General features: G+C 42.2%; 1 protein-coding gene across 1 annotated transcript; it reads right to left on the bottom strand.

Moving 5' to 3' along the window:
- Positions 1-5,963: 5,963 nt before the first annotated feature.
- On the bottom strand, positions 5,964-10,311 carry LOC116359971 (transcription factor Sox-8). The gene is made up of 3 exons (XM_031814217.1): positions 9,634-10,311; positions 9,004-9,233; positions 5,964-8,693 (listed from the first exon to the last, which is right to left on the bottom strand). The coding sequence occupies exons 1-3, from the start codon at positions 10,041-10,043 to the stop codon at positions 7,924-7,926; spliced, it is 1,410 nt and encodes a 469-aa protein (XP_031670077.1). The 5' UTR covers positions 10,044-10,311; the 3' UTR covers positions 5,964-7,923.
- Between the last annotated feature and the right edge of the window lie 4,907 nt (positions 10,312-15,218).

Raw genomic sequence — 15,218 nt, 5'->3', positions numbered from 1 at the left:
TTCCTATCTGGATATTAACACCCAGTGTTTCATCGAACATGTGTGAATTAGGTGCCGTCAAATGTGTAACTGCTGTTGGCCTAATACAGGGTCGGTTTCCTTTTCCTATTGGATGATGTGGGTCTACATCTATAGTGTGAAGTCCATCCAGGGCCCTGCTTGGTGATGAACATCTGGCCAAACATAGTCGTCCTTGGAGGAGCCAGACCCAATTTAGTGGCGTATTCAGGGGCAGCAGGGTGAATGCACTGGCACCAAGACCCACTCTCTCTCTCCTTCCCCTCTGTCCGGGCCCTCGTGGAACGAGGGAAGTTGATGTTAAGTCAATGTTGGTTCTGTCTGGCAGCCTGTTTTCCTTGGCCCACAACGTGCCAGTCACTCAGAAGACACTGCTGGTAAAATGCAAGTAAAACGCAGTATTTGATTTAGCGAGAAGAACAAGAAAAGGACACAAAATAAAACTGATGTATTCAGGAAGTCATTAACTCTGGGGCGGAACGAATGAAATTCAGTTTAGAGTGTTTGTTTTGGAGGCTGGGGATTCAATAGCAAACAAGAGGTGGTGCAGGTTCAGAGAAGACATTAGACTGGTACCCAAGGTCACGTGGCCATATCCAAACTTTTCAATCAAGATGACATATATTGATTTATATAGTTACATTTATATCTAAATCCACTGATATGGTCATTTCATCTACAGTATCTATCTAGATTGATTTCTTTCATATACTAGTTCATACATTCATTAATTTAGGCCATACAAATTCAACTAAATTATTAACTGACACCCCCTCTTAAAAATCAGAAAATTGTCAAAGTTGAATGATTAATCAAGCAACCAGCAATACACAACTTCCTCTCGGACTCGGATTATGGCTGAGATATGCCTCGTTTAGCCTTCCCAAAAGGCAAAAATCTCTTGATTAGTTCACTAGGTGTTGAACTAAGGTTGCTGAAGTATTTTAACAACATGGTTAACTTTTTTTTTGCTAGCCTCAATTTAAAAATAAATATATGTTCAACCTTTAATAAAGTTTTGGTTTGCATTCTGGGAAGTTCTGTTTGCATTCTGAAGTTAGTGATGTTTGCTAATTGGATGTAGCCATTGAAAAGCACGTTACTTCAACCACAATACATTTTTGCACTTGCATTTTTGTTATGTAATTTGGTCAATTAAGACTTACCAGCTTTATTATAGAAGCATTTTCTGTTGCTTGTCACATGTCTGCTCCCGAGTGGCGCAGCGGTCTAAGACCCTGCATCTCAGTGCTAGAGGCTTCACTACAGACCCTGGTTTGATTCCAGCCTGTATCACAACCGCCTGGGATTGGGAGTCCCATAGGGCAGTGCACAATTGGACCAGCGTTGTCTGGGTTTGGCCGGGGTAGGCTGTCATTGTAAATAAGTGATTTACCTAGTTAAATAAAGGTTAAATAAATAATTCTATATATTGGGCGGCAGGTTAGCCTAGTGGTTCGAGGGTTGGACTAGTAACCGAAAGGTTGCAAGTTCAAATCCCCGAGTTGACAAGGTACAAATCTGTCATGCTGCCCCTGAACAGGCAGTTAACCCACTGTTCCTAGGCTGTCATTGAAAATAAGAATTTGTTCTTAACTGACTTGTCTGGTAAAATAAATGTATATGCTATGTTAGCCTATTAGCTTTTGTCTTATCATATTTCACAGCTTTTCCCTTGCTATAATCATTGCTACTTTTATAAGTTTATATGCATATTCATATTTCATTAGTATATTTATTTACCTTCTATATCTATATTGATTTATGTTTATATCCTGAGAGAAAAGGAGGCCTACACATAAAAAGACTGACATTTTGTATTTATCTAAAACAATCAGCTCCAGCAATCAGAAACAATTACTTTATTCAGATAGCCAGGATATCTGGACAGTAATGACCCAAAGCACACAAACGTTTTCCGTATAGTGAAGGTGACTACAATTCAGCGTAGAATCCATGAAAGCGCCATTTCTATAAGGTTTGCTTTGAAGCAGGCAGGAAGGAAAGGTGCTTCTCCCAACCAAGTCCCTCTTCTATCAGGAACATTTTGTGCATCAAGTGGGTTCCGGTCAGGCAGGCAGGGCTGGTTAGTTCAATGGCAGGCAGGCAGGCAGGCACTAACAATACTTTATGTCCACTTCATTTCCATTGCAAATCAGGCCCTGAGTTCCCTGGGTTCCCAGAGTTCCCAGCAGCTCCCCGTTTCCCTGAAACAAGCAGATTAACAGGGACTCATTAACAGCAGTGAGACTATAACTCTGATATCTATCACCGTCATAACAATGCAACCCAAACCTGGCTTCTGGTGCCATTTCTTTTCTTTGAGAATGTGATGGAGCCTGCTGGAGTGCATTTTATGAACTATTCCTGTTATTTTGGACTTCATATTTTGCATTTGAATATTGATTGATATTGGTATTGATACTGCACTCCATTGTTGGAGAGGGTTAGCACGTAAGCTGTATCCTGTGCATGTAACCAATAAACTTTGATTTGATTTATTCCATTGATTCCATTGCACGAGTGAAGCTGAAGTATTTTTAAGAAAACAAATACGGTTTGAACCCACTTTGCTAACAATGGGATCTGGTGAGGTGGTTGTGGCTTTGTGATGTGCCTGGGTTCACCCAGTGTTCCGTAATGGGATGTGTCCCAGACCACGTCTTTCCTACAGTCAACAATGGCTGTGACAGGTGGAATGTACATCAGACCGTGGGCCCTGTTCTACACACAAATCCCCCGACAGAACTAACCCTGTCTAGATCTGGTGTTCACTGACCAAATACTCTGATGGCGTACGCCTGCGTGCATGTGTGTCTTATCATTCTGTGTGTCAGTGCGTGCGCATGTTCTGCATTTTTTCCATTCATATGAATACAAATGGCACATGAATCCCATGGCTGTACTGGTTCATTGTCTACTCTCATGTCATTGAAAACTGCAATAAATACTTAGAAACCCATTAAGGTTGGAGATGGGAGTGTTTCTCAGGTTTGACTTGCTCTGCTTTTCCAGTCAGTGGGAACAGCCCTCCACTTCAGCCTCGTTGTTTACTCATTTACAGTAGAGCTTTCAAGAGGGCCCCGGCAGAAACATGGTGAAAGGACGTTTTCCAACGAAACAGGACCCAAGCCCCCCCGCCCCTTCTGTTCTTTCTCAAGAGTTCCTCCTGAAACTATTTGGCAAACAATGGTGAAAAAAGACAGACTTTGAAGGAGGAAAGCGACAAGCCGTTCCTGAACCACCCACACCCCATCTGCTGTGGTATTATCTTCTCTCCTTTTTGGTATTAACATTATGTGCTGATATGATTTCCTGATTCTATGTTGTGGTGGTGGTGGTGGTGGTTGTTAGGGGCTACCACTGGTGGATGTTGTTTTGTTGTTTTCGGGGCATTTGTTGCGATATGAAACAGGCAAGGGGGAAATCTCGAGAAAAAAAAATCCGCCCCCATGTGCATCTAATCGTCCATTCACAGCCCTCTTAATGACTGGTCAGTTCCTCTGCCCTGCCATTTTCTGTCCAATTATTTATTTTCTCGCCGTCCGGATAAATGGAGACAATGAGGCCCTCCAGCGCATAATGACTCATTAAAATTCAGCAGTTCAGTGCTGGCACTTGGCTTTCTCCCTCGGACCCATTGGGGACGGCTGCTTGGTGGCATGCGTGCTAGTGCCAACTTGAACATTCTAGATTCTACCCAGTGGACTAAAGGAGCAGGCAGACAGGCAGACAGACAGGCAGACAGGCAGACAGGCAGGCAGGCAGGCAGACAGGCAGACAGGCAGGCAGACAGGCAGACAGGCAGACAGGCAGACAGGCAGACAGGCACACAGACAGACAGACAGACAGACAGACAGACAGACAGACAGACAGACAGACAGACAGACAGACAGACAGACAGACAGACAGACAGACAGGCAGACAGGCAGGCAGGCAGGCAGGCAGGCAGACAGGCAGACAGGCAGACAGACAGGCAGACATTCTCGGTCTTCTTTGCCTGTAAGTTTAACTCCGTTTGAACTATTGAGGTTCTTTCTTCTTCTTTTTTACAGTGCAACTACCCACATCAGAGATGGGAGGAGTTTCCCAGAGCTGTGTGTGTGTGTGTGTGTGTGTGTGTGTGTGTGTGTGTGTGTGTGTGTGTGTGTGTGTGTGTGTGTGTGTGTGTGTGTGTGTGTGTGTGTGTGTGTGTGTGTGTGTGTGTGTGTGTGTGTGTGTGTGTGTGTGTGTGTGTGTGTGTGTGTGTGTGTGTGTGTGCGTGTGTGTGTGTGTGTGTGTGCGTGTGTGTGTGTGTGTGTGTGATGTGGCCTACAGAATGGTGACAGAAATAAAGACTGATGGAACCTTAAATAGTATTTTATTTTAGCATAGGTTTTCAAGTGAAAACTAACTGATTCAAATGGAAGCCTGTAGTGAGGAAAACTAACTACAGCGACTCTGTGGCATCCTACAGACAGTTTTAAGTTTCAGTTTTCCAGTTTTCAATAAACACTTTACAAAAATTCCAAATGAAGAACTGTCATTACTAATATATTCATGTTATAGATGGGTGAGGGATATTTGTATATTTTGTTCATTACTCTGCTGTTAATACAATCCCCAAATTGAGCATGGCAACGCAGCAGTCATGTTCTTCAGGAATTCAGCACAGAACAAAATGTGTTATGAAGATGCATTTTGAGATTCTATTAACAGTGAAATAATGAATAAAATATAAAAATGTTGTTTTTAGGTGTAGTTCTCCTTTAGTCTGTAGTACATGGTTCTGTGTTCGACAACTGCTGTCTACTATACAGATGTGAGAGCAGGAGGAGGGTGGAGCAAAACAGACGGCACCTCAAGCTGCTCAATATCTGCTGCTTAGAACGTTCCACAAAGCTGACCGAGGACGTTTAACACGACCCTATTCTGTTGTCGTGACCCTATTCTGTTGTCGTGATCCTATTCTGTTGTCGTGACCCTATTCTGTTGTCGTGACCCTATTCTGTTGTCGTGGCCCTATTCTGTTGTCGTGGCCCTATTCTGTTGTCGTGACCCTATTCTGTTGTCGTGACCCTATTCTGTTGTCGTGGCCCTATCCTGTTGTCGTGGCCCTATTCTGTTGTCGTGACCCTATTCTGTTGTCGTGACCCTATTCTGTTGTCGTGACCCTATTCTGTTGTCGTGATCCTATTCTGTTGTCGTGACCCTATTCTGTTGTCGTGATCCAAATTCTGTTGTTGTGACCCTATTCTGTTGTCTTGACCCAATTCTGTTGTCGTGACCCTATTCTGTTGTCGTGACCCTATTCTGTTGTCGTGACCCTATTCTGTTGTCGTGACCCTATTCTGTTGTCGTGACCCTATTCTGTTGTCGTGATCCTATTCTGTTGTCGTGACCCTATTCTGTTGTCGTGACCCTATTCTGTTGTCGTGATCCTATTCTGTTGTCGTGACCCTATTCTGTTGTCGTGACCCTATTCTGTTGTCGTGATCCTATTCTGTTGTCGTGACCCTATTCTGTGGTCGTGATCCTATTCTGTTGTCGTGATCCTATTCTGTTGTCGTGATCCTATTCTGTTGTCGTGACCCTATTCTGTTGTCGTGACCCTATTCTGTTGTCGTGATCCTATTCTGTTGTCGTGATCCTATTCTGTTGTCGTGACCCTATTCTGTTGTCGTGACCCTATTCTGTTGTCGTGACCCTATTCTGTTGTCGTGATCCTATTCTGTTGTCGTGACCCTATTCTGTTGTCGTGACCCTATTCTGTGGTCGTGATCCTATTTAGCTGAATCCATCATTACTGGAGGTTGAGAAAATATATCATCCTATCATCCTATTGTGATGTCATGCCAAACAATGACAATAGGAATTGGCAAGACAGTACAGACAGATCTGGGACCAGGCTAACTTCAACCTATCACATAATATCACATTTACATAAAAAAAAAAGGCACAGTCAGTCAATGAGAAAAGTTCATTTTTATTTCTTTACAGAGAAACGGCCAGCAAATGGGTTAGCTGTGGCGTGTGGATGACCTAGTTAATATAGATGATGACATAGTTCACAGCTTAGTCATTAAAAACATACACTGCGATAATATAAAGAAAAACACTGCATTCTGTGGACATAAAGTAGAGTATGGTGCTCTGTACAAAGACACACTGAACAGACATTGAGGCTGTTACAAACGGCACCAGATTAAGATTACGTAGAGATTATTTGATTCTGTAGTGTGGATTACTGATTGTACTGTATGCTGCATGAAGTTTGTTAATAATCCAATTGGGAAATGATGATAAAGCATTAGAAGACACAAATACGTTCTGCTCATTGTAAACTGGGTTACAGTGAATTGGCACCTTATGACTTCTGAGGAATTGACCCAAAACACATACATGAACGTTCTCACATGCATTCTGTCATAGTGAATAAGAAGACTCTCTGTCTTTCTTTGTAAGCTTTCGGTGGCCCTGATGAGCTCAGATAACAGTACAGTATGCTGCTTAGTCAATCAAAACAACTGTTCTGTCCTTACTTGTTCATGCTTGGTCCCCTAGGACAACACACACACGAACACACACACATCTGTGTGTCGTCCTGTCTGCATGAGTCCAGCTGACGCATTACTCAGTGTGTCTGGTGTTATCTTACCCCACTTCCTTAAACCCCACATCATGACTAATCGCAATTGGTCAAGCATAGCTTCCAGGCACCTGTTGGATCAGGTGGCATTCTATTGGTCGATTGGTATCTGTTGCATCATGTGATATTCAAATAGATCTATTCTATTGGTCCCACTTTGCTTTCCTGCAACTTGGAATGGAGACAATGTTCATTATTGGTCGTCTAGGGAATGATGATATAAAATGTAGTAATGGGTTATGGAATTTCTATTGTACTTAGATCCAGCACCCACCCACTTCCATGTAACAAACACTGTGATAGACCCCTACTTTGTTACTGGTGTTTAACGACGACATTGGAAATGACACGGGAAATAATGTGATGAACATAAATACATATTTAAGACATTTCTAACATCAAAATAACAACAAAATGAACATTTAAGAATTCAAATGAACAACTGAATTAAGACTGGTCCACTGATGTAAATATCTGTGTGCATTTTTAAGTTATACAGCTCAGCCTCATACTGTAGTGCACTACTTGACCAGACCCTATGGGCCCTGGTTAAAAGTAGTGCACTATATAGGGAATAGGGTGCCATATGGGATTCAGCCTGTGAAAAAATCCTTAATCCCAGAGCTTCATTCCAAAAGTATCTGTTTCTCCATCTGCTTCACCAAGGACTTGGGCCTAAGCGTTATTCTCTCTCTCTCTCCTACACAAGTACGTGGCAGGCCTACACGCTGCTGTCTCAACGGTGCACACAACACAACAACATGTGCAGACCTGGGTCGTGTTCATTATGCACCAAACAGAAGAAATAAGAAAAGCTCATTTTCCGTTGCAATATATCTTAAAACATTTCCATTGTGTGCCCTAATGAACACAACCCTGAACTTGAAGAAGGCGTGGCTGTACTAGATGTGTGTGTGGGGGGGGTTCCGACTCCTCACAGAGGAATTTTGGCTCGCCTTTGATTTGATTTCTTTGTCAAAGTCAGTCTTTCTGTCTCTCCATGGGTAAGGTAAAACAAAAACGGTTTGTATAAAATCAGCAGGCACTTCGATATTTTTTCTTCGATATGTTCAAATTGGCCCGGGGATAGCCGAGCACCCTCCAATCCTCGTCCTCCAGTTCTCACATTTCCATGAGACCAGGGTTGTGTTCATTGGGCACCAAACAAACAAAAAGGGGAGGGACTACTTGGACTTGTCGAATAAGAAATGGTCATCTTCGTTGTCCGTTGCAAAACATATTGATGAACACGTCCCTGGTGAGTAATGAACAGTCACCTACGGTCTGGATAGGGTGGTGTACACCGGCTGGTCCCAGTTGGAGGTGGGAGGACTGTGGGTGGGGGGAATGGACAAACTGTTGAGGATGGGGCTCCCGTGGTACGCCCTTCTGGAGGAGTGAAAGTAAGGGTACTGGTACAGGCTGGAAGGATAGCCTGAGTAGGGGTTGTAATAGTTGGAACTCTGGAGGTCTGTATAGTCACACTGAGAACTGGAGAAGGAGGCTGCAGCTGCAGCTGCGGATGACGTCACGCAGGTCTGGGCTGTGTAGGAGTGGGAGTAATCTGAGTGGGAGGGGGAGCTGTGAGAGTGACTGTCGCCGCTGTAGTGGCTGGGGCTCAGCTGCTCCGTCTTGATGTGGGCCCGGTGCTGTGGGACCGCCTCGCTAGAAGTTGAGGAAGAGGCAGACATGGTGGCACTCTTGCGGCTCCAAACGGCACCGTTCGCTGTGGCGTGGCTGTATGATGTATACGAGATAGCACCAGATGCAGGGTTTGGTCCATGGTGGCCGTGGTGGTCCACGCCTGCGCCAGCGGTGGAGGCATGGCCGTTGAGCGGTAGATACTGGTCAAACTCATGCACGTCGAAGGCCTCCATGTTGCTGATGACGTCGGTGCTGAGCTCGGAGATGTCCACGTTGCTGAAGTCGATGTTCTGTCGGCCGCTGTCCAGCAGGCGCCGTCCCTCGTGCTTCATGTCCAGTTTGCCCCCGTGGTGCAGGTCCGTTTTGGGGGTGGTGGGGGGTGTGGGTGGACCGTGGGGTTGGCCTTGAGGATGGTGAAACAGAAACAAGTCAGCTGTGTTGAACACCACACTTGGGAATGGTCCAAGTGATCGAAATATAGTCACATTTGATCACATTTAATAAATTACTGAATTTAGAATGTCATGAAGCTTTGGGGACATTCTGTAAAATCTAAATATTATTAGCAGTTACCGCACAATTAGCTCCTAAAAATCAACAGACATTGTAAAGTATTGACTGTCCTTAGCCATTTTAGACGTCATAAATCCAAATTGTTGACTACATAAGATATTAATTGTGCTATTTTGACACATTCTTTCTCATCAACTCACCTGCATGTTCAGGGTGGTGGTGTCCATCGGCTATGCCTGCCAACAATCCTGGTTCAGCCTTGTACATGTGATTCCCCAGCTCTGCACCAGAGTCGGAGTCACTCTGCCCAGGTTTCACACTCTTCCGACGCCGAGGCTGGTACTTGTAGTCGGGATGGTCTTTTTTGTGCTGCACCCGAAGTCTCTCTGCTTCCTCCACAAATGGCCGCTTCTCATTCTCTGAGAGTAAGCTATGGTAATAGTGTGAACATAACATGTGAATGAACTATTCAGTTGGTGCATTGTAATGGCCTAATTATAAAACCCATATACTTTTTTAAGTAGACTTATTTAAACAGGGAAGATAATTCTGGTCATTAGGCCCACAATTATCCAAAGTGGAAAAATGTACTTTCCTCCCTGTTTTTCTTTCTAAATTTTGCAAAAATGTGCATGTTTTCTATTGATAAACTGCATAGACTTCACAGAATAGTGACTGGAGTGATGACCTAATTCGTTTCTATTTAGTGACACATCTCTTTAAAATCAGATTCAGACATTTTACTGTATCAAGTATACTTGTTTTTGTTTGATAGGCCTATGTAAATGATATATTTTTTGTTATAAACATTTCCACTTGGTCCTACTTACCGCCATAGCTTCCCCAAAGTCTTGCTCAGTTCCGCATTGTGCAGATGAGGGTATTGGTCCGCCAGCTTTCTGCGCGCCGCTTGCGCCCACACCATGAACGCGTTCATCGGTCTTTTGACATGGGGTTTATTTTTCAGCGAGCCATTTCCCCGAACGGGCATGGGAACGAGGGACCAGTCATATCCCTTGAGAACCTGCGACACCGCGTCACGTATGCAGGCTGGGAATCGGTCATCATCCTCGCCGTCCAGTTTCTTTCCTATACCAGCGAGGAGTGATCCATCTGATCCAGTTGGCGACGAGGGCGCATCCGAGTCGGAATCATCCTGCGACATGGAGCTCGTAGTCCCCGCCGGGCTACACGGTGGGTCGCTGATGGACTTGTCATGCTCTGCGGTCATTTTTAACATTTGATCAGCCTCAAAAGGATTATATCCGGTGTAAATACTTTAGTGTCGTTTATTTATTTTTTAGTGTCTCCGACTTTTCAAGTGAAAATAATGAGCTAGAACAATTGCGCATTTTACGCACGCTGAACCATGGTAGGTAGACTCCTTCACAACATCAACTAAAACTCCGTTGTTTTCCCTTTCTCTGTTTGTTTGTTTTCTTCGTCCTGTCCTGTCCTGTCAGGGGTGGTACAGTTCTGGACGCAGCAGTCTTCACAGTGAGTGCAGAGTTTGGGCGATAGAGGAACTTTACTTGAAGTTTGGAGCCCTCACTCCACCTTCTGCTTCTGATTGGTTGAGCCTTATCACCATTTTCGTTTCCGATTGGTTGGGGTTTTGAATGACAAGTCATATGTAAAAAAAATATATTTAAAAAAAATATGTTTGTGTCATATTGTTTTCATGTTTTCCTTCTCACCCCAGCATGCCCTCTCTCGTTTAGTGTGGATTAGCCTACCTATTTGAGTAAACTGTTGTTTAATGAATGGAAAACACCTCCAATGTTGACTAAACTTTATCACAAAACATGAAAGTGTCAGAAAAAAAACGATTTCCAATCTTACGTCCAGTAGTGTATTTACACATCAAGGAATCTAAGTTATGTATAAAGAATAGTTATAGAATAGTCCTCCATAAACGTACTGATATGTTTTGGTATGTAAAATATTTTGGGAAACTTGGGAGTCATACTTTACTTTTGTTCCATACTTTCTAGACTATTTCACTATTAAGTTGCATTGCATTATTCACAAATAATATGCTTTATTTCAATATCCTTATGTTAGGTAGCCTAGTAAATATGCATTTATCCTGGCCAAAAAAGTACATATTTAAGCAATATTGTGATTTCAAAAAATATTTGACATAATCCTATATTATTTGTGATATTTCGTTAGCTTTGCAATTTGATTCCTAGTGGTCACGTAGATGATACCGAATCATATAAAACAATCTTAATGTCCTCAGTGCTCTGCTAAGTTTAAAACACTCATAAACAGATGTGTTTATTGTTTAAGATTTCATCAAATAACATGCTGACGCTTTTGAAAGAATTGCGTTTAAATCCTAGATAAATAATGGTAAATATGTGTTTTAAAACAACCAATGACAAAGAGAATATTTATGTCATGTTGACAAGGGGGAATTTTAATTTAAACCATTGCATAGAAAACGTTTTGATATGAAATACAAGTTTCTAGGTATTACAAATATGTCATAATATTTATCCACGTCGGGGACTTGGATTAAAGCAGTCACATTAACTCTCTATTCTGCACAGCCACTTCATTGTTGGAGATGAAAGTCGTTCGTTTCCTGTGCTTGCGGACATTTTGACAGGGTTTTTATCCGTAGGCTAAGTTTTGTTTGGACAAAATAGACCCCGACAATCGAAATTCATTCACATGGGATAAGACTATCAGGCGAAAGGTAGGATATAAAAATGTCCAGGTATAACAAATATTTCGTTGATTTCATTTGAATGGCAACAGATTTGTAATGTTATCAATTGGTCAGATATTTGTTAAAAGTTGTGGTCGGACGCTGGAATAACAATTAAAATTGACTTCACGATAGCTTGTAGATTATTTAAAAATCCAAATAAAATATACACTTTTTGAACGCGCAGGGAATTGACTATTCTGGGTCCCATTCTAAAAGCTATTGAGACAAACCCGTATTAATGACAGGTATGAGAACATAACCAACTCTACACAGTCGGTTCAGCGCGGTGTCCAGTGTCGTCATTGGTGCTCTGGCTTGTATTTCTCTAACTGCTGCACTCTCTTGCCCATCAGACGCCGTCGGCCAATTAGGATTCGCCAGTGGCACGGTACCACCGCCAGTCAGCGCATGATATATTCCCACTTTGTGCCAGGGCAATGGAATTCAATCTGAAAATGTGAAGTACAAATGAAAAGTCATTGTGAATTGAATACATTATGGTTACATAGGCCGACTAAGACACATGTTTTATTGTTGAAGGTCATTCTAATAAATAACTTGTGAGAGTTCAAATCAAATCCAATTGTATTTGTCACCTTAACGTGAACTGCTTACTCACAAGCCATTAACCAACAATGCAATTCAAGAAATAGACTTAAGAAAATATTGACTAAATAAAATAAAAAGAAACACACTAAAATAATAATAATGAGGCCATATACAGGGGACACCTCTGGTCCTAGTTGCCTGTAACATTGCAGTCAGTCGTAAAGGTAACACAGAGACAGCCCTGTTCTGAGCTTGCCAGGTTGCAAAATAAGTCAGATTCCTATGGTGAACTTAAAAGTATTGGGGGAAAAACGTTTTGAAAAGACTAAATGAAAACTTAGTCCACATGGAAATAAAACATTAGAATACACATAAATTAAACAAATAAACTGTTCAGCGTGTAGATGATTTATGTGTCAGTTCAACAGCCACATAACCAGGGTGCTAATTTCATTTACACTCTCATCTCAGTTTTAGTTGCCTATGATAAGACTCATATATCCCTGTGAGGGCCAGGGTTCAGCCTGCATTTGAATTCAACACTATTAACCACCCATGTAAAGAATGGAACATCACTTACACGCTGTCAGTTCAGGGACACGTAGGCTACTGTACAGCTCTTTGTTAACATTATGATAGTAGTGACTATAACTGCAGCCTGGTTTCACAGATGAACGAGGAAGTCCATCTCCCAAAGACAGATGTCTGTTTGTTATCCACGAGGAAAAAAACACATCTCACTACAAATGAAAATATGAACAGGCCTCTTTATGATATTGAAGGCTAGAGAGAACGAGCAGAGGAGATAAGATGAGAGATTGAATCACTGCCTTTGTTAGTGGCTTTGTGTCTCTGTCCCCATCTACAGCTTTCATCACCGCTCTTTCCATTGAAAAGACAAGGTATGTTTCAGTTGGCCGGCAGTTTGTTTTATTCAATGCTCACTGTAGGTGCTTAGGGAACAGCTAGGCTAGGGGAATGGGAAGCCACCCTTGGGATATCTACGAATGGAATGAACAGACAGTCGAATGGGAATTGGATGGGATGGGAGAGGTCTTTAACAATGTGGAATATGTTGTTGCTGTTGCTCTTCAATGCAGAATTGGATATAAAAAATGGGATGTAAAATATTGGAAATATCACAATCATCACTGTCTTCTATACTCTATTTGGAGGTAAGAAGAATGGGCTTGTAGATTACGTCTCGGGTGATCATTATGGGCTAACAAGATGAGAGTGAGGGAGTCCGAAAAAAGAAAAAAAAAGGTTGGCCTTTTTTAAAAGTGTGAATGAAAAGGTTTTAATACTTTGTTAGTGAAATGACTGTTGGCCATCTGCTCCCTCAGCACTGATAAGAATCTCTCTGTCTGTGTACTGTGTTTTCATTTCAACTAGAAACTAGAATTTGCTTAACACGAGTTAAAAGGCGTAAGCTCCATCTGCTAGTATTTTCCTATTTCACACCACACAAATGATGTCATCAAATTCCAGAGGGTTTTGTCATTCTTTGAGAAATTCTTTAAGTCTAGAAGTTGCTTTTTATACGTTTGTGGTGCTCCATGAAAGATGACTGGAGAGAGGTAGACAGAACTGAGGGTTTTCTGTCATACACAGAGCTAGTTTAAACATGCCTCTATACTGTAATGTCTGACACACACACGCACACGCACACGCACACGCACACACACACACACACACACACACACACACACACACACACACACACACACACACACACACACACACACACACACACACACACACACACACACACACACACACACACACACACACACACACACACACACACACACACACACACACACCTATGTTTTGGGACATGTGGGGCCACCACAGTAAACAGTAAGACAATACTCTCTGCAGCATACCATGGAGTTCTGTGAATGACTGAATTAATAAGAAGCATTGCGATTTCCCTTCTCAATGGATTCTCATGGGTCCCTGTGACCCTGCAATTGCATAAGATTGGATTATTTTGAATTTTGAAGTATAATCAGATGAGTGTAATCAAACTGCCCTAAATAAAATACAGACTTACTTTTAACAAACAAAAAATTGTAAGCAATCTGTGCACCTCTGTTGAATACTGTAAACTGATTTGGAACATTTAGGATAAAATATATTTTTAATTTGATATTGATGGTCTCTGATTGCACCCTTTCTGACTGACTCGGCATAACAAGCTACATATCAGAGCAGGCAACGTATTCCAGAAGCCAGAAGCCATGTACAGTACCTGTCAACGGTATGTAGTGTGCAAATCTGTCACCAAGGCTACTTTGAAGAATCTCAAATAAAAACAAATAAAAATTTGTTTAACACTTTTTTTAGTTACTACATTATTCCACATGTGTTATTTTATAGTTTTGACATCTTCACTATTATTCTACAATGTAGAAAATTGTAAAAATAAAGAAAAACTCTTGAATGAGTAGGTGTGTCCAAACTTTTGACTGGTACTGTATCTGAGGAAGGGAAAGTAAAAGGCCAAGGCAGGACACAGACGAAGAGCCAGGATGGCCAACGACAGTCTGCTTTCATTAAGAACAGTAGAGCACCCAAACAGAGTCGGCTCTGGTGGGTCACATTGTGTTGGGAGAAGGTTCAAAGACATGTTATTGATAATAATAAAAAGTTGTCTCTGTGCAGTGTTGATAAATGGAGGTAAAGGTCCAGGAGCCAGAGCAGGTTAGTATAGCTGTATACTGACTAGAGTGGTTGAGGTAATGAGGTAATCCTGTTGTCCTGTGAGTATAGCTGTATACTGGCTAGAGTGGTTGAGGTAATCCTGTTGTCCTGTGAGTATAGCTGTATACTGACTAGAGTGGTTGAGGTAATCCTGTTGTCCTGTGAGTATAGCTGTATACTGACTAGAGTGGTTGAGGTAATCCTGTTGTCCTGTGAGTATAGCTGTATACTGACTAGAGTGGTTGAGGTAATCCTGTTGTCCTGTGAGTATAGCTGTATACTGACTAGAGGGGTTGAGGTAATCCTGTTGTCCTGTGAGTATAGCTGTATACTGACTAGAGTGGTTGAGGTAATCCTGTTGTCCTGTGAGTATAGCTGTATACTGACTAGAGTGGTTGAGGTAATGAGGTAATCCTGTTGTCCTGTGAGTATAGC

This window comes from Oncorhynchus kisutch, unplaced genomic scaffold (genome assembly GCF_002021735.2).
Source record: "Oncorhynchus kisutch isolate 150728-3 unplaced genomic scaffold, Okis_V2 Okis06b-Okis10b_hom, whole genome shotgun sequence".
In the NCBI taxonomy this organism is placed as follows: domain Eukaryota; kingdom Metazoa; phylum Chordata; class Actinopteri; order Salmoniformes; family Salmonidae; genus Oncorhynchus; species Oncorhynchus kisutch.
This window is presented reverse-complemented; position numbering and strand designations above follow the sequence as displayed.